Source organism: Oncorhynchus tshawytscha, linkage group LG14 (genome assembly GCF_018296145.1).
Source record: "Oncorhynchus tshawytscha isolate Ot180627B linkage group LG14, Otsh_v2.0, whole genome shotgun sequence".
In the NCBI taxonomy this organism is placed as follows: Eukaryota; Metazoa; Chordata; class Actinopteri; order Salmoniformes; family Salmonidae; genus Oncorhynchus; species Oncorhynchus tshawytscha.
In genome coordinates, this window is record NC_056442.1 from 43,244,288 (window position 1) to 43,268,603 (window position 24,316).

Here is a 24,316-nt window from a genome sequence, read left to right on the forward strand (position 1 = left end):
ACTTTACATCGGTTGGGTTTTAAATCAGTGTATTTTTTTTATTCAAGGATGAAATCACAAAATACATGACTGCCTCATCAATAAGCATATTTATATATCTCATTACTTCCTCAAAGTGTTAAGTGCCCCTTAAACATCAAGTGTTACTTAAATATATCTTAGCTGTATTGGCCATGTCAGGTACAGCGGTGGGAACCTCTCTGGTCTGAATAGGTCAAATCTCCATCTACCTGCTGATAGTGAGGTTTCTTCATGCCTGGGCTCAGTATAACCACCCAGAGGGGTCTATTATGATGCAAGTTCAATGATTTAAACCGCTAACTTGCCAAAATATTCAGACTATTATACTTTTGTAGATAAGCATGAAATGAGGATGGTGTAATTGACTGAACAACCAAAATCACATATCTAAGTTTACCTTTTAATTGATGTTTCTGGTTGTTAATCAACGTTAGCTGGCTAACTCATGAATCCTGCTCTGTCGTTTTGCCCTCATGATGTAATTTTGATAATGCAAAACAATGCATTTAATCAGTTATGTACACAAGCGTTGTAGACTTTTCATGGATCAAAAGACAACTTCATGTGGTTGTAATACTGAAGAAACACTTGGGTAAAATAGTTTGAACATTTTCAAAGCAGAGCAAACCAACACACCCTGTGTTGTTAGGCTGGGCCCATAGCAACAGGCTGTGATGTGATTGGTGGATGGATAAGGGAGTGACTTTGGTCACATCAGATTCCCATCTGATTGACAGCTTTCATTGAGTCACTGCTTGAAGTGGTAGAAAAACAACGTACTGTGTTTGTTGGGTTAAATGTATAAAGAACTGAAAAGTGCTTTCCCTATCAGCAGCTCAAAGGCTACAAGGTAAAGAACTCTTTTCAGGGAACCCCAAATCCGCATCAAACACAGTTCTGTTTTAGCTTAGAATATTGTGTTTTAAGCCATGTAGAGGTTATATATTTAAAAAGTGTTAGGGGTCAATAAATATCTAAACTGTTAAAGTAGTGCGTGCCGCCCCCCCCCTCCTGACTGGTATGTGTAGACTGTTAGCTATGCTGAACTGGTTCCCAGTATACGGCACTGGTTCCAGTGTGTACTGTCATACTGGTATGGTACTTGTGTGTGGTAGTGGTCTCAGTGGGGCTGGAAGGTCTTGGCCAGATCCTCCATCACACTCATGAACTTCTGCTGCTCCAACTGGGAACTGTGGGTCCAGGCCAGGGGCAGGTGGGCCGACACCATCCTCCGATCTGACACACAATACAATTTGTTTTACAACCTGATTGGTTAAAAGATAAGCATTTACTATTTGTGATTGATCCATCCTATAGCCATGTCAATGAAGTTAGCTAGAAAATACTGTTCAACCAAAACATAGGCCTAGCTGTTGACCCCAGATCCCCTGACATGTATTGTGTACATGCAGGCACAGAGATGAGAGGAGGTGTCTGTGTTAGTGACTCTATTGAAGTGTTTCTTTTCTATCCTGCTGTGCTGGGGAAGGTCACTGAGGTCGCCGCATTGGAGGGAGAGGGCATGTGTCAGAGGGGGGTTCCACTGTACTCTCTGGCAGTATCTGGTACCGAGAGCTCCAGCTGCAGTGGACCAATGCCAGAAACCCAGCCCAACCCACCGCCCGCCTGCTATCTCCAACCTTCCCCATCCTCTCATGCCCTCAGTCCAACCCACACAGACAAACACTGCATTCAGACAGCACTCGTCTTCTTTCTCTTCTTCTTCCCCACTCTCTAAACCCCTACCATACGCTCCAAATATCCCCTCTCATCTCTTTCTCTCTCTGTCACTATTCTTCTCTCTCTCCCCTTTCCCTCTCCTTCAACCTCTTTTCTCCAATTCTGACTGAGGTCCACTGTACCGAGAAGCCTGGCTGTTTTAAAGAGCTCTTGTTTTCTCCAGAAGCACATATTGAGAATGGGTTGTGAAGAGAGAGAGAGAGTGTGGATCTGACAGTTAACCCATGACACTCTACGCTAGACCTCACTTTGCTGTCTTACTGTAGCTTCCTCTCTCGCTCGCTCTTCTGGTCATGACCTCAGTTACTTTACCATATAACACATATTAAATTGTTACCTGTAATTGCTAAACAAATGGGACGATCCCATTCTTCAGAAAATGCTTCACTTTGTTTGTGATACTTAATTTAGAACTTGTGTGTTCTGTCACGCCCTGGTCTAAGTATTTTGTGTTTTTGTTCATGTATTGGGTCAGGCCAGGGTGTGGCATGGGGTTTTTGTATTGTGGTGTGTTTTGTCTTGGGGTTTTGGTGTGTATGTATTGGGATTGTAGCTAGTGGGGTTATCTAGCAAAGTCTATGGCTGTCTGGAGTGGTTCTCAATCAGAGGCAGGTGTTTATCGTTGTCTCTGATTGGGAACCATATTTAGGCAGCCATATTCTTTGAGTTTGTCGTGGGTGATTGTCCTTAGTGTCGTTGTTCCTATCTCTTTATTTATTTACACAAGTATAGGCTGTTTCGGTTTTCGTTACGTTCTTTGTTTTGTAGTGTTTTGTGTTTATTCGTGTTTCACGTTGTTCATTAAACATGGATCGTAATCTACACGCTGCATTTTGGTCCGACTATCCTTCACACCTAGAAAACCGTAACAGAATCACCCACCACCAACGGACCAAGCAGCGTGTCAACAGGCAGGAGCAGCCCAAAGAGGAGATGCGCTATAAGGATTTCTGGACATGGGAGGAAATCCTAAACGGAGAAGGACCCTGGGCTCAGCCTGGAGAATATCGCCGCCCCAAAGAAGAACTGGAGGCGGCGAGCGGAGAGGCGCCGGTATGAGGAGGCAGCACGGCGACTCGGAAGAAAGCCTGAGAGTCAGCCCCAAAATTTCTTGGGGGGCTCAGGGAGAGTGTGGCAGAGTCAGGAGTCAGACCTGAGCCAACTCTCCCTGTTTATCGTGAGGAGCCAAGGAGGAGACCAGAACCAGAGCCGGTGTTGGAGGTGAGCGAAGCAGAGACTGTGAAGGAGTTAATGGGGAAATTGGAGGAGAGAGAAATGAGGGAGTTGCTGTGTTGGTGCTTTTTGCATGGAATTCGCCCGACGGAACGTGTCGGGGATTTGATGGCACCTGGGTTAGCGCTCCATACTCGTCCTGAGGTGCGTGTTAGTCGGCTGGTGAAGTTGGTGCCAGCCTCACGCACCAGGCCTCCTGTGCACATCCCTAGCCTTGCACGTCCTGTGCCAGCACTGCTCTCAAGATCTCCAGTACGCCTTCACGGTCTAGCCCATCCTGTGCCACCTCCACACTCCAGCCCTCCGGTAGCAGCTCCCCGCACCAGGCTTCCTGTGTGTGTTCTCGGTTCAGTACTACCAGCACCACGCATCAGGCCTACAGTGCGCCTCGCCTCTCCAGCGCTGCCGGAGCCTTTCTCCTCTCCTGCGCTGCCGGAGTCTCCCGTCTGTTCAGCGCTGCCGGAGCCTTTCTCCTCTACAGCGCTGCTGGAGTCTCCCGCCTGTTCAGCGCAGCCAGAGCCTCCTCTCCTGCGCTGCCGGAGTCTCCCGCCTGTTCAGCGCAGCCAGAGCTGCCAGCCTGCATGGAGCAGCCAGAGCTGCCAGCCTGCATGGAGCGGCCAGAGCTGCCAGCCGGCATGGAGCAGCCAGAGCTGTCAGCCTGCATGGAGCAGCCAGAGCTGCCAGCCTGCATGGAGCAGCCAGAGCTGTCAGTCTGCATGGAGCAGCCAGAGCTGTCAGTCTGCAAGGAGCTGTCAGTCTGCAAGGAGCTGTCAGTCTGCAAGGAGCTGCCAGTCTGCAAGGAGCTGCCAGTCTGCAAGGAGCTGCCAGTCTGCAAGGAGCTGCCAGTCTGCAAGGAGCTGCCAGTCTGCACGGAGCCGCCAGAGCTGCCAGTCTGTAAGAAGCCGCCAGAGCTGTCAGCCTACATGGAGCAGCCAGAGCCGCCAGTCAGCGTGGAGCAGCCAGAGCCGCCAGTCAGCGTGGAGCAGCCAGATCTTTCAGTCTGCCAGGATCCGCCAGTCGGCCAGGCTCTTCCAGATCCGCCAGTCGGCCAGACTCTTCCAGATCCGCCAGTCGGCCAGACTCTTCCAGATCCGCCAGTCGGCCAGACTCTTCCAGATCCGCCAGTCGGCCAGACTCTTCCAGATCCGCCAGTCGGCCAGACTCTTCCAGATCCGCCAGTCGGCCAGACTCTTCCAGATCCGCCAGTCGGCCAGACTCTTCCAGATCCGCCAGTCGGCCAGACACTTCCAGATCCGCCAGTCGGCCAGACTCTTCCAGATCCGCCAGTCGGCCAGACTCTTCCAGATCCGCCAGTCGGCCAGACTCTTCCAGATCCGCCAGTCGGCCAGACCCTTCCAGATCCGCCAGTCGGCCAGACTCTTCCAGATCCGCCAGTCGGCCAGACCCTTCCAGATCCGCCAGTCGGCCAGACCCTTCCAGATCCGCCAGTCGGCCGGGATCTGCCAGGATCCGCCAGTCGGCCGGGATCTGCCAGGATCCGCCAGTCGGCCGGGATCTGCCAGGATCTGCCAGTCGGCCGGGATCCGCCAGTCGGCCAGGGTCGGCCGGGATCCGCCAGTCGGCCAGGATCCGCCAGTCGGCCAGGATCTGCTGAAACCACAAGCCAGCCAGGATCTGGTAGATCTACCTACCTGCCTGAGCTTTCTCTCACTCCCGAGCTTTCTCTCACTCCCGAGCTTTCTCTCACTCCCGAGCTTTCTCTCACTCCCGAGCTTTCTCTCACTCCCGAGCTTCCCCTCAGTCCCGAGCTGCCCTTCAGTCCCGATCTGCTCCTCAGTCCAGTGGGTTTCTGGGTGAGGACTACTAGGCCATGGTCGGCGGCAAGGGTGGACTATCCAGGGACGCGAGGAGAGGGGACTAAGACATTGACTGAGTGGGTTCCACGTCCCGCGCCGGAGCCGCCATCATGGACAGATGCCCACCCGGACCCTCCCTATTGTTTTGAGGTGCGTTCGGGAGTCCGCACCTTGGGGGGGTTCTGTCACGCCCTGGTCTAAGTATTTTGTGTGTTCTTCATGTATTGGGTCAGGCCAGGGTGTGGCATGGGTTTTTGTATTGTGGTGTGTTTTGTCTTGGGGTTTTGGTGTGTATGTATTGGGATTGTAGCTAGTGGGGTTATCTAGCAAAGTCTATGGCTGTCTGGAGTGGTTCTCAATCAGAGGCAGGTGTTTATCGTTGTCTCTGATTGGGAACCATATTTAGGCAGCCATATTCTTTGAGTTTGTCGTGGGTGATTGTCCTTAGTGTCGTTGTTCCTATCTCTTTATTTATTTACACAAGTATAGGCTGTTTCGGTTTTCGTTACGTTCTTTGTTTTGTAGTGTTTTGTGTTTATTCGTGTTTCACGTTGTTCATTAAACATGGATCGCAATCTACACGCTGCATTTTGGTCCGACTATCCTTCACACCTAGAAAACCGTAACATGTTCTGTGTCTCTTACTGCCTACCCTGGAAGAAGCTTCCGCTGGGCTTGGTGGCGGCGGCCTCTGAGATGGCCAACCACACCGTGGTGTCAGCCCCCTGCTCCGGGGTCCTCATACTGTCCTTCATAGACTGGTGGAAGTCAGGCATGGCATTGGCCACCGCTACAACTCCAAAGAGAGACGTGTCAGTAACACAGTTATCTTAGTGTATTATGTTCAAAACTGTTTTAGACGATATTAAAACAGCATTGGATTTATGTATTGAAATAGTAATTCTCATTTGAAAATGTCAACCTCCAAATGTGGATATGTGTTTACAATGTTGTCATACTTAGAACCAAAGCTGTTTGCTGCTAGTGATTATGTAGTTGTGGTGTATTGATACAGTACCCGGCGTGTCCACCCAGCCAGGGTGCATCACTGAGAAGTGGACGTTGCTATGGGTCTTGGCCCACTGCTCTGTCATCACCACCTGTTGCCTCTGAAACACACACAATACATACACACACACCAGTAGCTGGGACCAGTTCAAGCACAAATCTCAAACGTGTCATGACTGTCCTGATCAGGTCAGGTTACAGGAGACCACAACCCTACAGATTATCTCTCAACCCCAACAGAGGAGGAGAGATCTAGGGGTCTGAAGATGTGGGGGTTTTATGACCCCTCACGCCCCTGGTAAATCTCAGGCCACAGACAAATTCCTTTGTCCTGTTAGTATGGAGAACCAGCCTCAGAACATTAAACATGAAATAAAGGGACTTTGGAACAATGGTTTCCGTCAGCCACAATAGTGGTCATGCCGATAGATGGACTATGAAAATGTATGTCATTTTTGTTTTGTTATTAAAGGTTAATAGATGACGTTATTACGAAAACATTGTAACGTGAAGAGTTTTCCTAGTATATGTTTGATGTTTATACATTGTACGTTGTATGGAAAATGCCCAAATCAAAGAGAATGTTTTGGGAAAGATGAAATGTGAAGTTAGTTGTCTAAAATTGTATTGGAGTCAAATCTAGACCTTGCCCTCATAACTTGGTACGCCCAGAGAATTGCCCTAAAGGCGGTTACGCCCACTTCTGACCCAAGGGTATAAAACCTGTGAGTAAAGAATTTACAGACAAGACTACGTGACCCAAGCTGCAGCCAAGGTCTAAAAAGTCAACAAACCCAAAACGCAACCCAAGTTTGAAGACAAATAAATATTTTTCTACCCAAGCTATGGATGAGTAGCTGTGTCTAAGCGGGTGAATTCAAGTCGAACCACCTAGCCTCCTTCTCCCATTGAATCGTGGTATCTACACTGTTTCATTCCAATGCTGTGAGCTCTGAGCTACAGAGTTGTCTGTCCTCAGAAGACCCCTTCCAGAGCAAGGGTGAGGGAACAGACTCCTAAGACAAAAGGACACTGACATTGGGAGGACGATCAGAGATGTGCGCCGGAGAGGTGCATCATCGAGCAGCTGAACGGTCCCTTGAACGGTCCACACAGAGAATCCTCGGAGATCTTCCTCACGTAATTACATCATTATATTCTGACCCATAAGAGCAACAGTTTGGGGCAAGGCTAGGGTTAGAGTAGCATAGCTGACAAATTCACCCAAATGTATATTTCTCTCATGTACTTTCTGTTTTCTCTCTCTCTTTGAAATCCCTGTTGTGGGTAACGCGCCATAGTGTGTTGGCCCGTTATACTAAGTTCTAATCAATAGCCTATAATGTGTTTTGTCTATGTGTATCTTTTATCATCATTTTAGCTTTCTCGTAAATAAATATTCAACTAAAGATGGGTGTGTTACGAACTCATTGGTGAGACCCGAGTCCGTGCAGATTCACGGACTATACGATGTTCAGAACGAGATTGTAGAGGTAACTGGTTCATTAGCGGCTGTTGTAAAATCGATATTCTGATATTCTTTGAGCTAATTTGGGAAATAGAAACTCAATAAAAACTAGTTTTCCCATAGTGTTCCAGGTTAATGAGTTAATAATTGCTTGATTCAGATAATCACGCAATTAGAAACTTTTAATAATTCGATGACCAACAGTCGTCACATTAACTAATACAACGTCATGACAAACGCAACATTAAAATCGGACCTAGACCATGTCACACAAGCACAGACCAGCAAGAGACCACCACATTATGCATTTAATGGAATTGTCTCCAACCTTGTATGGCTCACTGGGGCCAAGCTTCCTCCTGCCATCCAGAACCTCTATACTAGGCGGTGTCAGATGAAGGCACAAAAAAATGTGTCAAGGACTCCAGCCACCCAAGTCATAGACTGTTCTCTCTGCTACCTCACGGCAAGCGGTACCAGAGTACCAAGTCTAGGTCAAAAAGACTCCTTAACAGCTTCTTCTCCCAAGACATAAGACTGCTGAACAATTAATCAAATGGCTACCTGGACTATTTACATTGCCCCCCTTAATGACCTTAATTACCTCAACTAACCTGTAACCCCACATATTGACTCGATACTCCCCTGTATATAGCCTCGTTATTGCTATTCTATTGTGTTACTATTTGTAGTTTTCTTAACTCTTATTTTCTTAAATAAGCATTTCATGGTAAGGTCTACACCCTCTGTATTTGGCGCATGTGACAAATAGCATTTTATTTGATGTCTGACGCAACAAAATGTGACGTGAGGCCCTGCTCCCCCGCCCTCCCACTCCCCCCGCCCCCCGCTCCCCCACCCTCCCGCTCTCCTGCTCCCCCGCCCTCCCACTTCCCTGCTCCCCCGCTCCCCTGCTCCCCCGCCCTCCCGCTCCCCTGCTCCCCCGCCCTCCCGTTCTCCTGCTCCCCTGACCTTGTGCTGTGCGTAGACCATGGTGCCGTCATAGCGACCTATTTCTGTCTGCAGGTTCCCTGTCCTCAGCTTCTGGACCAGCATCCCTCCAGATGAAACTGTGATCTGAGGAGGAGGATAAATTAAAATGACATCTAAGGACAATAACCATCAGTGGTGGTGCCAGTGGGTTGTGGGTTTCAAACGCACCACTCTTGGCTCTGCACTCTTCTCCAGTAAGGGAATCAGGCCCTTGGTCAGGATATACACACCTAGAGATAGAGAGAGATGTGTGTCTTTAAAAGGGTATTGAGACTGAAGTATTCACATTCACCTCTCTCATTGACTCACCCATGACGTTACTGGCAAAGCTCTTCTCCAGCCCCTCAGGGTTCACATCCCTCTCACTCATGATGCAGCCTGCATTATTTATCTGTTCACACCAATCAGTCAGTAAATAATCCTACATTATGAATACTGTACACGTGATAATACATCAAACATGGGAAGAAGCCCTACATTATGGGAAGGATGAAAGACAGAGGGAGCGAGAGACAGAGAGGATGATGATGAAAGGCAGGGTGATGAATAGAGGGAGAAAAATATATGTTACAAGGTTATCACTTTGAGTCAAACATATGTTCATCACTCACCAGTACATTCAAGGCTTTGTACTTCCTCTTGAAGGCCTCTGCAAACTCCCAAACCTTCCGTGTCTCAGACAGGTCCAGAATGTGGACATATATTTCCTGAAATTACATGATTATTACACTCTGGTTTATAATATCCGAACAGTGTAAAAAGTTCCCCACACAAACAATTTGAAGGTGAGAGAGAGGCCCAAACTCATTCACTTTATTTCCTGACTCCTTGACAATGTCAGCCCTGGCCTCCTCTGCTTTGTCCTTGTTCCTGCACACCATGTGGACTGTACCACCTGTAGACGGGATGGGGGGATAACAGTAGAGCAAGAGTGGCTGAACCAGCGGTGTATTCAGTGCGGTGAAACGTGATGATTCTCTTCCTCCAAAGACACACATGTACACACTCACTCACACTTGCACACACACACTCTCTCTCCTCTACAGACACACACCGTACCTCTCTTGGCGATGGCCATGGCTGTAGCTCTCCCTATGCCACTGTTGGCTCCGGTGATCATGAAGACCCTGCCTGCCATGGACACCTCCAGGTCCTTTTCCACAAAGTGTTTGGCGGCAGAGAGGAACGCACTCCTGCAACACACAGTTAGACAGACAGCGGTTAGGTGGAGGATATCAATCCACTGCTCCACTCCACAGGGAGGTAGAGGGGGACTGAGGAGCTCAGTAACAATACACCCTTTTCCACTTGAAATGATTGAATGATGGATTGAAAACAGATTATAAGAAAGTAGGTCAGTGCCAGCGCACATAGATGTCCTGGGGTCAGATAGATGCTGTCTCCCGCTCCAAACCTAAAATGGAGCAAATTCCAAACAGTTTAGATATTCAATCAGCAAGACAAAGGTCTAACAAAGGGAAAGACTGTCGCATCATCTCTTAGGTAATGTGAGAAGGAGAGAGGAGGCGGTTCTGAGGCCACCGCTGGTGACACCGACAGCGGCCTGTGTGCCGCATCAAGGGGTTCAATGGCAGCCATTGTTCCCAATGGGGGATTAAGGGAGCAAGGCGGTGCTGTGCTTAGGGATTGTTTTAGGCTAAATGCATGCTCTGTTTGGTGGTGTCATGCAGCGTAAACACTAGTGGAGTCCAGGGTCAGGGAGACTGGTTGGTCTCTGCAAGAAAACACAACATTGAACAAAGGAAGTGCTGAATAAATGTCAAAGACACCTCTTCAGTTGGATTTGATTGCTTTGTTTTAGAATGAGGAAAGGCAGTGTGTGGTCTGATGCTATGTTTTGTATTTAAAAATAAAATAATGTTTTGGTCTGATGCTATTGATAAGCCATTTATCAACAGTTCCACATGATGGCCTTGACTTGAGCTGGTGGATTTCCAAATAAGATTGCAAGCTTTATAGTAAGCATTGATAACCCAATTTATTTAGTAATATGATGGCAAAAAGTAAACAGTTCTTCAACAGTTTTGTCCATTTAGCGGTTTTGACACCACACATCAGTAAAGTCTCAGGCCTATCCTGATTTTTTTTTGCCTATCCTGATTCTTAATCAATGAGGGTAAAACAAATCTAGAATCTATCTGAAACACTGTGATTAATTGAATACTATCATGCCAAAGGATGAACACACATACAAACAAAGAGAGAGAATATACACATTGTTCTGGAAATAGGAAAGATGTCTTTTGTATTATTCAGTTTTCTACATTTTATTGATTTAGTTTATATTTGTGACATTTGTAGCCAGGGATTTAATTCCATGAAATCAACCATAACAAATGTGTGCTATGGACCCAAAAGGTGTGGGACCAGTTATCAGTTGCCTACTGTTCTCCAGAGTAAATATAAAAGCATGAAAGATGATGATGACAGACACACCATAGCATAGCAAATCTTACCTGGTGAATTCAGTCATTCCTTTCAGAAACCAAGCAGAGTTGCGGTAAAGAGACATCGTTGTATTACCCATGGAATCCTCTCGTACCGTCGTCTGTTATTGCACTCTCTCCTCCGGTTTTATCTTGGGCCAAACCCACGTGTTTGAATTTACATTGGATGACACCTTCGGCCACCCAGCGGCGACTAGGGAACAATAACTGAAGCACAATGAAATTCAGTGTCAACTGGTGTCAGCTCGACACTGTCCTTGATGTCTATAGGATTGAATGAATGAAATAAAATATATTTCCTACTGAATCTTCAATAGGCTTACATGGCAAATTCATTATTCGCTTGCACAGCATTTCAAATGTAAATTAAATGTATTTCAACAACCGCATATTTCAGTAACAGAATAACATTTTATCAGGGAATTATTGATAACGCTTCTGGGGGAAATTGAGCTATTGTCGGTTTTTATAGGCATGTAGGCTACAATAGAAAAAGCTCAAATAACACTCAATGTGTCTGGAAATGAAAGAATAGACACACAAACACATAATTTCATTTGACAAGCAGGATGGTTTCTATATTTTATCCCAAACCAGAGTGTACAGTACACTGCAATCCACCTTTCCCAGGAAAGCTCCTGCGACAGGTGTGAACCAATCTCGACCAAGCAAAGCGAAAAACGGGGCGCGGCACAGTCTAGAGAAGGTGTGGTTTCGCAATTTAACCCACAGCATTGTGGGAAGGTTGACGATGCCTCGTCCACATGAATCATTTTTACGCAATAATTTAGATAACATATTTTTCCTCAAGATTCGGCCTTAGCCTCACATTCCAGCTTCACGATGGTGAGTCAAATGTCGTCATTTGGTTCCATGTTCAAGTTTTGACATATTTTACAGGGCAAGTAGGGGGGCAAGCTCTGTTTATAGCATGCACCTGTCCAAAAGGTGAGTAGCCTACTGTAACTAACTGTGTGGTCAATGGCGCTCCAGCACACTTAGTTCCTTTGGCTGGTCGTTGAACTTGAGTCTTGTAGCCTGAACCTGTTTGCCCAGAGGCTACATTAGCCTAAAGAAGCGTTGCTGTCATGTTTTTATAGTAGAACGTCTTGAATGTCAAACTGGCCTTAAACTGGCCATTATAAGGCTGTCCGTGGAGAATTGTGAAATATTGTTTATGTCTGGCACAACAACCACTTATCAGTTAGAAGTGTTGTTTGGATTGCAACACATCTAGGCATAATGAGTATAATTATGGGGTGTGTTCAAAGTGTCTGAGAATGTGTGAGTGAGTAGCCTTCATGAATATGTCAATTTGTGCGTTACATGAGCATACTATGTATTATTCTGTGTATGTGAATACGTATTAATGCAGTTACTGATTAACTAGGTCGTTAACAACATGGTTTGACCTGAGTGACACCAGAACCTAATGAACAAGAGGAACTATTCTGCTTCAATCTGTTGCCTGCAATAATACCCATTCTAGTCATTCTATTTCTATGATTTGGGTCAACTTCCTGCCCCCTCTCCCCACAGTTGCGCTTCCTGCTGCTGTTCAGCCGGCAGGGGAAGCTGCGACTGCAGAAGTGGTTCACTCCGGTGACTGAGAGAGAGAAAAAGAAGGTGATCAGGGAAATGACTCTGATGGTGCTGGCTCGCCCTCCCTGCTCCTGTAACTTCCTCCACTGGAGGGACCTCAAGATTGTTTACAAGAGGTGACTGAGGAAGTAGATTCTCTGTTTGGGGCTGGATCTGTCTGTGGTTTACCTTTGATCTCTTATACCCCCTTCTCTCTCTCTTTGTTTTGGTTTATTTGGCAGATTATTTGTTTTCCTATTTTTGACTTCTGTCTTTTCTTTTGTCTGTTTCTTTGCCCTATTGCTGTCTGTTTCTCTGTTGACCCCTATTGCTGTCTGTTTCTCTTTTGACCCCTATTGCTGTCTGTTTCTCTTTTGACCCCTATTGCTGTCTGTTTCTCTTTTGACCCCTATTGCTGTCTGTTTCTCTGTTGACCCCTATTGCTGTCTGTTTCTCTGTTGACCCCTATTGCTGTCTGTTTCTCTGTTGACCCCTATTGCTGTCTGTTTCTCTGTTGACCCCTATTGCTGTCTGTTTCTCTGTTGACCCCTATTGCTGTCTGTTTCTCTGTTGACCCCTATTGCTGTCTGTTTCTCTGTTGACCCCTATTGCTGTCTGTTTCTCTGTTGACCCCTATTGCTGTCTGTTTCTCTGTTGACCCCTATTGCTGTCTGTTTCTCTGTTGACCCCTATTGCTGTCTGTTTCTCTGTTGACCCCTATTGCTGTCTGTTTCTCTGTTGACCACTATTGCTGTCTGTTTCTCTGTTGACCCCTATTGCTGTCTGTTTCTCTGTTGACCCCTATTGCTGTCTGTGTTTCCCCCCTTTCACTATTGTCTCTGGGCTGGAACAGACTGGTGCCTGTGTACTGTAGGGGTGTGGAGGGAGGGAGGAAGGGGGTAGACTGGAACCATCCTTGGCCCTTTTTATTAGTGGTTAATGTTTAACCTCTTAAAATCCTTCCTCCTTACCCACAAAAACAAACAGATGCACAAGTTAAATAATCAAATTTGATTGGTCACATACACATGGTTAGCAGATGTTAATGCGAGTGTAGCGAGATGCTTGTGCTTCTAGTTCCGACCATGCAGTAACACGTAATCTAACAATTTCACAACAACTACCTTATACACACAAGTGTAAAGGAATTAATAAGAATATGTACATAAAAATATATGGATGAGCGATGGCCGAACGGCATAGGCAAGATGCAGTAGATGGTATAGAGTACAGAATATACATATGAGATGAGTAATGTCAGGTATGTAAACATTATATAAAGTGGCATTGTTTAAAGTGGCTAGTGATACATTTATTACATCCATTTTTTTTTATTAAAGTGTCTAGAGATGAGTCAGTATGTTGGCAGCAGCCACTCAATGTTAGTGGTGGCTGTTTAACAGTCTGGCCTTGAGATAGAAGCTGTTTTTCAGTCTCTCGGTCCCCGCTTTGATGCACCTGTACTGACCTCGCCTTCTGGATGGTAGCGGGGTGAACAGGCAGTGGCTCGGGTGGTTGTTGTCCTTGATGATCTTTTTGGCCTTCCTTTGACATCCGGTGGTGTAGGTGTCCTGGAGGGCAGGTAGTTTGCCCCGGTGATGCGCTGTGCAGACCTCACTACCCTCTGGAGAGCCTTACGGTTGTGGGCAGAGCAGTTGCCGTACCAGGCGGTGATACAGCCCGACAGGATGCTCTCGATTGTGCATCTGTAAAAGTTTTTGGTGACAAGCCGAATTTCTTCAGTTTCCTGAGGTTGAAGAGGTGCTGCTGCGCCTTCTTCACCACGCTGTCTGTGTGGGTGGACCATTTCAGTTTGTCCGTGATGTGTACACCGAGGAACTTGAGACTTTCCACCCTCTCCACTACTGTCCCGTCGATGTGGTTAGGGGCTGCTCCCTCTGCTGTTACCTGAAGTCCACGATCATCTCCTTTGTTTTGTTGACATTGAGTGTGGGGTTATTTTCCTGACACCACACTCCGAGGGCCCTCACCTCCTCCCTGTAGACTGTCTCGTCGTTGTTGGTAATCAAGCCTACCACTGTTGTGTCGTCTGCAAACTTGATGATTGAGTTGGAGGAGTGCATGGCCATGCAGTCATGGGTGAACAGGGAGTACAGGAGAGGGCTGAGAACACACCCTTGTGGGGCCCCAGTGTTGAGGATCAGCGGGGTGGAGATGTTGTTTCCTATCCTCACCACCTGGGGGCGGCCCGTCAGGAAGTCTAGGACCCAGTTGCACAGGGCGGGGTCGAGATCCAGGGTCTCGAGCTTAATGACGAGTTTGGAGGGTACTAGGGTGTTAAATGGTGAGCTGTAATCGATGAACAGCATTCTTACATAGGTGTTCCTCTTGTCCAGATGTTTTAGGGCAGTGTGCAGTGTTATTGAGATTGTGTCGTCTGTGGACCTAACAATCATTTTTCCACCTCTCCCACACTAACTTTACAAAATTCAAACTTGCACTGCTTTTCTTTCATTATTTGTGTTTTATGCATGAACATAATTGCTCACTGTTTGTTATGGGCATTTCCTGCCTAAGTTTGCCCACTTTGCCAATGAAATAATTGGCAACATCAAATGGTTTTGTGATGAATAAGCCATCTGATTCGATGAAAGATGGAGTTGAATTTGTCTTTCTGCCTGTAATTTCATTTAAAGTACTCAAGTTTTTTCCCCATCATTCTTTATATCATTGATCTTTGCTTCATAATGACGTTTCTTATTGTTGAGTTTAGTCGCATAATTTCTCAATTTGCAGTAAGTCAGCCAGTCAGATGTACAGACAGACTTATTAGCCACTCCTTTTGCCCCTCTCTTTCAACCATACAGTTTTTCAATTCCTCATCAATCCATGTAGCCTTAACAGTTCTAACTGTCAGTCAGTAATTTGGGTGGTGGACCATTCTTAATACAAACCGGAAACTGTTGAGCGTGAAAAACCTAGCAGCGTTTTGGTTCTTGACACACTCAAACCGGTGCGCCTGGCGCCTACTACCATACCCAGTTCAAAGGCATTTAAATCTTTTGTCTTGCTCATTCACCCTCTGAATGGAACACATTCACAATCCATGTCTCAATTATATCAAGGCTTAAAAAACCTTCTTTAACCTGTCTCCTCCCCTTCATCTACACTGATTGAAGTGGATTTAACAAGTGACATCAATAAGGGATCATAGCTTTCACCTGGATTTACCTGGTCAGTCCATCATGGAAACAACAGGTGTTCTTAATGTTTTGTACACTCACTGTACAAGTTAAACACATAACAGACTAGAGCAGTATGTTCTACCCTAAGTCACTATTTGGCTTAAGCATGAACCTCTACAGTAAAGTGACTCTCTTGCATATAAACATAACAACCATAACCCTGTTACTTGACCTCTAACCCCCTTGCAGGTATGCCAGCCTCTACTTCTGCTGTGGTCTGGAGGACCAGGACAATGAACTGTTGACCTTGGAGGTGCTGCACCGATATGTCGAGCTGCTGGACAAATACTTTGGCAACGTAAGCATGATGTACAGGCAATGCAGGTTAAGGTCTCTTTGGGGGACAATTGTTCAATATAACACAGGGAAAGTTCAGATTTAAATTGGTGAATAGAAACTAAATGTGTTTAAAAAAAAAAAAAAGTACAATCTTAATGGTGTCTAATTCCTCTCATTGATGTGCTGTTGTCAGACTGTCTGCTCTGCTGCAGGTCTGTGGGTTGGATAACATCTTTAACTTTGACAAGGCCTACATCATCGTGTGTGTGTACACGTTTTAGTTTAATATTCCAAAGAATAGTAAACAAACAAAAATTCAGATAAGTGAGGAAATTTTGCTGGTCCTCAGTAGGAAAAAAGGCAATTTCAGGATTAGGGGTTAGGTTTAGGGTTAAGGTTGGGTGTTAGGGAAAATAGTATTTTGAATGGGAATCAATTAATGGTCCTCACAAGTATAGTAAGACATGGCTGTGTCTGTGCTTGTGCATGTGTGTGGTTATTAGAGAATTACATGAAAAGGGGAGGCTTGTGCTGAAAGTAAAATGAGTCAGTCAAAAACATCAACAGAAGCATACAGACAAACAGACACTAGTTCAATCTAATTGTTACACTTTCAGATCACTTTTGTTTTGTCAGTGTATCGGGAATCAGGATCCATAGTAAACAAATCATACTCATCCTGAGTGCTGCCTCCTGACAAATGAAAGTGACTGCATCACCCTGATGTGCGACAGACAGGACTTGACAGGCAACCAAAATAAAAGACCACTGGCTGACGATGGCCCCGTCATAGGCACCTCCCATAGCGCACGGTCTCTTTCTGAAGTCCCCTACAATCCTGCCTCATTCTTTGGTCGATCTTGGGCGTGAGTCATCGATGGACTTTAACTGTGTACATTTGCATGCACACTGCAGGTGTGTGAGCTGGACATCATCTTTAACTTTGAGAAGGCCTACTTCATCCTTGATGAGTTCCTGATGGGAGGAGAGATCCTGGAGACCTCCAAGACAGCTGTGGGCATTGCTATGGAGGAGGCAGAGACACTACAAGAGGTGACCCCTCCCCCCTCACACACACACACAATCACTTAAGTCTGACACACTTGCCAAAATATGTAAATATGTTTATTCTGTTCTCTTTACAGACAATGGAGGAATATATGAGTAAACCGACCTACTGAACCAATAACAGTCGAACCTTAAGACTGAAGAATCCTTTCCTCAGTTGCCATAAGTGCCACAACATTTAACCTATTAAACTGTAATACACTCTTCCATTCAGACATCACACATAGTAATACACTCTTCCATTCAGACATCACACATAGTAATACACTCTTCCATTCAGACATCACACAAAGTAATACACTCTTCCATTCAGACATCACACATAGTAATACACTCTTCCATTCAGACATCACACATAGTAATACACTCTTCCATTCAGACATCACACATAGTAATACACTCTTCCATTCAGACATCACACATAGTAATACACTCTTCCATTCAGACATCACACAAAGTAATACACTCTTCCATTCAGACATCACACACAGTCTGTTTTATATAAGCACTTTCTAAAAGATGCATTAGGAGTTTTAGAATTCAGGAGTTTGTTTTAAAACATTGTTTTACTTTTTTTACTTTGAGATTTTTTTGTGTTATTAGTTTAAACTATTTTATAATGACCTTATATTTGATAGGATCGTACAGGTTTAAAAAAATTGTAGCCTACTTTGCCTTATGTGATTTTCAAGCAAATCAATGTTATTTTAGAATATTGCAGCTGCTTTTTCAAATGTTTTAATTCAGTTGTGAGTTGATACAAAGGATGGTAACAACATTACCATTTTGAAAGTCACATTTGTTATTTGAATTCTATGTTGGCTAACGTAGCCATTGCCTACACAAGCATAGTGCCTTATTGTAATATTTATCAGTAGTCAAGCTCTAGCCGGAGGGTTCTAAGGCTGAAGTTAAAGGTGGACATTTTGGAAAGTGTTGCAATACCGTTAAAGTTGTACTGTCTGAGTAGTTTTTTGTTTCCAGAATAGTATTTTAAATGTTAGTTGAAGTACGTTGTTTCCAACTTTTGAAAATTGATTAATGCTACTTTATTAGACTATCTCTTGGTTTTATAGCTGGAATTGACTAGAACTACCCTGCTTGCCCCAGGCTAAGTTCGTTGCAACCTGAGTTGACCCATGGTGCTAAAAGCATAGAAATAGAATCTCATTCTGTGTGTCAGAAATGCCCAATTTCACATTTGCTCATTATTGTAGCTCCAAATGGATTACAATATACTACTAGCTTACCTGTCAAACTAAGATATTTGATTGATCGAGGCTACATGTTGTTGCTGACACATTGAGGCAGATGGTGTTTTGAATGTGATATTCTGCAGCCTGTTCACCATCTCTGTTCATCATCTCTGTGTGCTCCAAATGAGTAAACACTACACAGTAAGGAAAAAATAAAGTCAATGCTTTATTCATCTCATACGTCACACATTACCGAACACATGTACGAAATATAATTTACGAGGAAGAACACAAGTGGATGTGAAGAATCCAACACTGATTCGGCTGTATGTGCACTGAAATGTATGGCTATTTTGAAGTGGTGTGTTGTGTTTTATCTAGCCTATCAAAAACATTGAATATAATGCCACACACCCAGTTACAACCATCAATAGGCACTAACCTTATAGCTACACCAGATCAAGTTCATGTATAAATTGACTATTAAAGCATGAGCTGTAGTAAATCTACTGAAGAGACTAAACTCCATTGCATGTATTTATTTTTCAAAATACTTTATTATGATTTCCCCCCATCAAAAACAATTATATAATATGTAGCTGCATCTCCCCCATCTACATTCCTTTGGCAGTTTTTGCGTAAAGGTCCTTATCTTCGCCCTCTTCGGTCTCTGGGTTCAGATAGCCTAGAACTTTCAGCAGCATGTCGTCATCCAAGCCATGCATTTGCAAAGAACCACCTGTGTCCTCGCGTTCTGACTGCCTTTTCTGAGGCTGGCTTTTGTCTGAGTCCATTTGGTCAAAGTAGTCCTGTACCGCCTGCTCGAACTTTCCCAGCACAAGCTTATCGTTTTGTGAGGGAGGCTGCGATGCGTGCTTTTTTTGGTCTGCCTTGTTTGCTGCCTGCGGGTACTGCACCAACATCTGGGCAGCCAGATACGTCTCCAGCTCGTCTTCGTCGACAGCGTTGTCGTAGTCGCCCTTTCCTTTCTCTGGGACGTTTGGCTCAGAGAACATGTAGTCTTTCTGCCTTCCAACTGGTGCGTAAAACCTTAACGGTGGGCTTGTATGCTGTTTCTGCTTCTTAAGCGCTGGTGCGTTCTGATTTGCCACACTTCCCAGCCCGAGGATTTTTTGAATGTCTTCTGTGTTTATTTCGTATGGGACGTTGCTTGTTTGGGTCTCAGGCAGCCGTCTGTTGAAGAATGTCTCTAGAGGGATCTTTTTTTTCTTAGGGTAGATCTGAGTTAGTTTGTCCTCTACCCTGGCCAGATCGTTGGGTGTCCGAGAATGTGCTTGTGTCCCCAGTGGTGTCCTGTCCTGTTTTGTCATCTCCCCACTCTTCAGCATGTTCATCAGGTCTTCTGGTGGGATCTGTAGTTTCTGGGAGATTTGGATGAGCTGGTAAATGGCTTGTGGATCTACCGGCTTGTCGCTGTACAGAGTTTGAGTTGCCCTCCCCTCTTCCCTCTCCTCTTCTTCTAGCTCTCTCTTCCGCTCCTCCTGCTCTGTTTTCTCTAACACTTTCAGAAGGTAGTAGTCGACCAGTTTGGTGATGTCATCTGCGTCATGTTCTCCCAGACCCGGGTGGCTCGATCGCTTGACCTCATCAATCTCCTCATCTTCATCATCATCCTCTTCATCATCCTCCAAGCCTCTGTCGAACTCCTGCCTGTTGTCACTCTCCTCGTCCTCTGTCTCCACCTGTTCCTCTAAGGGTGCCCAGTCCTCTCCCCCCATCACATCCTCATAGGCCAGATTCCTCACCCGGAACATGTCGTCATCATCCTCTTCATCATCCTCAGTCTGGCGTTTGTGCCCAGCCTTGGCATTGGCTATCCTCCCCAGTTCCTCAAACACAGACTGCAAGTTGGCCAGGTTCTGGGGTGTGTACTTCCCTTCCATGTTCTCATTGGTGCGTTTGAAGGGGCTCTCGCGGCCTGGGGCTCTGCTTTCTTCCTCACCGTCCTCATCTTCAAACATCAGTGGGTACTTCCTGTGAGGCCGGTTGGTATGCTGCTGCTGTGACCATGGATATGACACGCCCTCTCCCAACTGGCTCTCCTCATTCCCCGGTCTCTGCCCTTTGCCCAGAGTGTGGCGGGCTACACTGGGCCTCACAGGGGCTGGCTTGGGGCCCTTCTCGGTCTGCTGGAGGGTACTCAGCACCGCCTGCAGCCACTCCTGGGTCTTTTCCTCCTTGTTGCGCTCCCCTTCCTCATCCTCCTCAGCCTGGTCCTGGCCGATATTACGCTGACTGGTCTGGGCAGGAGAGGCTAGCCTCAACATGGAGCGGAGTTTCTCTGAGTCTGTGTCCATGTTGGTGGTGTCGTAGTCTGGGGTGAGTGGAGCTGGCACCCCTCCCCCGGTACGCTGGCGGAGGCTCTCAATGTACTCCAAGGCCTTGAGCATGTCTGCATTGGTGGGGAGGTAGGGGGTGTCTACTTGCTGGGGGTCCAGCTCACTGCCTTTCAGTCTGTGTTCTCTGAGAGAGGCCCCCTGGACACTGCCAGAGCCCAGGAGGAGCAGGGAGAAGAGGAAGGCCATCCCTACCGAGGAGAGCGTGGGGAGTGATGGCATGGTGTCTTCAGCCTGGAGACGACAGACACAACAGGAAGAGAAGTGTCAATGCGGACCTTTAGGTTTAGGATAAGATTTTTTTCACTGGTCAGACCATTATGTACATATTTCTTTCAAACAAGAATATGTTAAAGGACTGTGCAGTCAATTGTGATTTTCTTGTGATTGTATATATATTTCCACACTGAGGTTGGAATAATACTGAAAATTCATGCTGGAGAAATTGCTCTTTAATTTAACATAATCCCAGTAAAATACTTAACCCAGAAATTATTTGAGATTGAGATAAAATGGCTGCAATGGACCTTTTGTAATGACAAGGCCAGTTTAAATGCTTTTGTAATGATCAGCTCTCATGATCCTCATTTAAATTCTGAAACCTTTCCTTTTCAGACCTGCCATTTTATCCCGTTTGACGCTTCAGATATATTGCTATAGTTTACCAGTGATAGTGATATGCAATGCGATTTTAAATCTCTGGATAAAAACGAATCTGTTGAATGCCCAAATTATTGTTTGCGGAGCAGTAATAGCATGGGTATTCAGCTCGCCTGTAAATCTCATTAGTTTTCAAATTGCTGCCTTCCGGAATGAGTCACAATCTAGTTGTCTAGGTAACCCTTCGGCTGATGCTGGCTGCTGTCGAAAAACAACTACCTACACACAAGACATCTCTAGCGCACTAAAACGCTGTTGTATTTGTTGCACGAGCTTTTTACTGATAAAATGCAATGGAACTTTATAATCATACACCTAATTTAGATAAAGGTATTGAACACGGCTACTTGTAAACCAACTAGTGGATTAATTGGTTTTGAAATCAAATTATTGCTTAATTTAGGCTACTTATCAGTTTAGCCTACATAATTATTGAAAACAAACTATAATAAACTTTAGTTAGTCTAAGAATGACAGAACAGATTATGTATCTCTTCACTGCGGCAGACCTGTTTGCAATGCATCAGGTTGGTTGCAAAGCTAAACGGATTTTAAAATGGACAAACATATTAAACGAACTGAAAATAGTCTAATTAAAATCAATTTTCTCAAAATAATAATAATTTCGATGTCGGCCCTGTGTAAAGTCTTACCTCTGCAAAATAGTTTCAATTGATCGTCGTGAGTGAATTTAGCATCTCTTTCTCAGTGTGAGCGCGAGCAGGGATTCTGTGTTCAGCACCAGGGACAGCTCCTCCCATTATATGAGGCGCCACCTGACTCGTGCGTCACTGCGACATACGCAATACTAGATCCAAAGAAACATACAAACCCAATTAGAACTGGCTCACATTTGTTAAATTATTTTATAATCTCTTAACCTCAACTTTCAATTGGAAATGCTGTCATGTCTAATTGTATTGGTTAACCAATAGTGATGAATATCTGGACATTAAGGACGTGATTAATTAGCCCACAGCACAATGTCTATTTAGATGGTCATAGACCTATACAACCATGCCCACGAGTTCGCCAGTGTATAGGCTAATTATAGATTACAGGCCCAGCTATAATAATTTGTACAGGGACATGAGACTACGTAAAGTATTTCGTATGCGACATAATGCTGCATTATTTGTGTTTACAACTAAACAGTTGTGTAGGCTATTACAGAAACGCTACACAACATTTTGGATAATAATCCTGGCCAAGCAAGGAGAAATGAAACATCGATTGATTTAAAACATATTGGTAGAGATCACTTCCTGTTCCCGTATTGCGCCTCATCTCCTCCTAATCAGATAACCTACCATAACGGCTGATGTTCGCAGTAAATTGTGATTTGTACCTATGCGTCAACAAAAAGGCGTTCGCGGGCGTCCCTCGTGACAGAGAGTAAAGTCCATCGATGACTCACTCACGCCCAAGATCGGCCAAAGAATGATGCGGGGTGATGAGGACTGCAGAGAGACCGTGCGCTATGGGAGGTGCCTATGACGGTGCTATCGTCAGCCAGTGGTAATTTATTTTGGTTGCCTGTCAAGTCCTGTCTGGCGCAGGTCAGGGGGAAGCCGTCAGTTTCATTCATACATTTACGTCGGGAGTCGGCACTCAGATGTGTACGGTAGTATGATTTGTTCACCTGATTCCAGATATGCTTTCAGATATCACTTCTGTTTTGCCATTGTAACAATTAGAATAGACTGGTGTCTCAGTGTGTCTGTATGCTTCTGTTGATGTGTTTGGCTAATAGACCAACCATATTTTACATTCAGCACAAGCCTCCACTTCATGTAATTCCCTATTTACCGCAAGCATACACACACACACACCAAGCAGTAAAGGAAGTAAGGCTCAAGCAGCTTGGCTAATTGGTTGTGGGGATGCTCCGGGTAAACAGAAACCAATTACCACTCAGTTCCACCCGCTCCCTCCTCCTACAGCCCATCCGCCCAAAACACTGGCCTTTAAGGTCAAATAGAAACTTTCTTGCAGGCTTTTAATTAGCAGCAGTCTCAAGTGTAATTACTGTAATATACATATTGTTGTAATGTCTGCATATCTTGTGCCATCTGTTTGATGTAATATCAAATTGTATCAGCCTATTAGAGAAACATAACCTGTTATCTCCAAGTGCCTCATACTAATCAACCTGCTTCATCCTAGGTCCTGGTTGTAGCCTGAAGACACTCTGATTTCAATAAGATAACATCAGTGAAATTCAGGCCAATTGGTTCTTAATGCTTGCTTGGCATCATATAGACATTGATCTGTAGTAGGCTATTGCTCTGTTCAGTATCAGGAATACCCATACATCTGACACATATGTACTAATTCTATTTGAATTGATCTAATCAATCAAATTGATTCCAATGCCATACCAATTATCCATATCACATGCTGATGTCATATCATAGAGAAACTGCATCATGACTGATACTACTCCTTAACCCCACCTGTAAATGTCCTGGCAGGGTGGAAGGAGGGAGAGAGAGGGATACATTGTATTGGTCTAGAAGCTTTGACAGCACTGTTTCAATTTTCAGGTGGGTCATGTCCCTCTTTGTTGTACGTATGATATGGGCTGGTTGTCTCAACTGTTGTCTGCATGTGTTTGCATATATCTCAGTCTGTGTTGTGACTCATGTTCATGCCCCCACTGAATTCTGTACATTTGTAGCAATGGCAATTTGCTTCAGATATACATTTGTGTGTGTGAAGCACTTGAGTGTGGGAAGACTATGAAATTATTTCAATATACTCCAGCCTCCAGAGCCCCAGAACGCCATATGAATACTCATCAATGTGGCATAGGCCTTGTTATTGTGAGGGGATTTACAGGTATATTACAAAGGCGTCAGTATTATCAAATACGTTTTTAATGTCATGTGCACAAGTACAGGGAAATGCCTTCCTTGCAAGCTCTAAACCCAACAATCCAGTAATCAATAATAATGTAATACTAAAAATAGCATAAGGTAGAACAGAAACATGAGAAATAAAAATAGGAAGAACATGAGAAATTATAGAGTAGATATGTATAGGGGGAATATGTCTAACCTTATGTGTAATTTGTGAGGCATCTGTGTGTGGTTGTAATTGTAGCTCGACATACGACTCTTACATAAATGTGCCCTTTTTTTATTTTTCTGTTTTCATCTCCAGCTAAAAAAGGAACACTATTTGTTTATCTCAACAAGAGGATGAGTCAGACGTAGCTT

The 24,316-nt window shown here is 45.0% G+C and overlaps 3 protein-coding genes across 5 annotated transcripts; 1 reads left to right on the top strand and 2 right to left on the bottom strand.

Annotated features, from left to right (window-relative positions):
* Window positions 1-12: 12 nt before the first annotated feature.
* Window positions 13-10,885, bottom strand: LOC112267248 (dehydrogenase/reductase SDR family member 12). Its single transcript, XM_024445490.2, has 10 exons — window positions 10,758-10,885; window positions 9,340-9,473; window positions 9,093-9,175; window positions 8,892-8,987; window positions 8,590-8,671; window positions 8,449-8,510; window positions 8,260-8,364; window positions 5,830-5,920; window positions 5,464-5,601; window positions 13-1,257 (listed from the first exon to the last, which is right to left on the bottom strand). The coding sequence occupies exons 1-10, from the start codon at window positions 10,826-10,828 to the stop codon at window positions 1,142-1,144; spliced, it is 978 nt and encodes a 325-aa protein (XP_024301258.1). The 5' UTR covers window positions 10,829-10,885; the 3' UTR covers window positions 13-1,141.
* Window positions 10,886-11,477: 592 nt separating this feature from the next.
* LOC112267251 (AP-1 complex subunit sigma-3) lies at window positions 11,478-18,311 on the top strand. The gene is made up of 5 exons (XM_024445495.2): window positions 11,478-11,594; window positions 12,288-12,466; window positions 15,725-15,833; window positions 16,730-16,867; window positions 16,960-18,311. The coding sequence occupies exons 1-5, from the start codon at window positions 11,592-11,594 to the stop codon at window positions 16,993-16,995; spliced, it is 465 nt and encodes a 154-aa protein (XP_024301263.1). The 5' UTR covers window positions 11,478-11,591; the 3' UTR covers window positions 16,996-18,311.
* Window positions 18,285-22,539, bottom strand: LOC112267249 (secretogranin-2). Of its 3 annotated transcripts, XM_024445493.2 has the most exons (3): window positions 22,444-22,539; window positions 21,749-21,903; window positions 18,285-20,669 (listed from the first exon to the last, which is right to left on the bottom strand). In XM_024445493.2, exon 3 carries the CDS (start codon window positions 20,655-20,657, stop codon window positions 18,693-18,695), a length of 1,965 nt encoding a protein of 654 aa, XP_024301261.1. In that variant the 5' UTR covers window positions 20,658-20,669; window positions 21,749-21,903; window positions 22,444-22,539; the 3' UTR covers window positions 18,285-18,692. The 3 variants fall into 3 exon arrangements, with proteins under 3 accessions (XP_024301261.1, XP_024301262.1, XP_024301259.1); XM_024445494.2 differs by lacking the exon at window positions 21,749-21,903 and having other exon boundaries at window positions 22,444-22,532; XM_024445491.2 differs by lacking the exon at window positions 21,749-21,903 and having other exon boundaries at window positions 22,406-22,492.
* Between the last annotated feature and the right edge of the window lie 1,777 nt (window positions 22,540-24,316).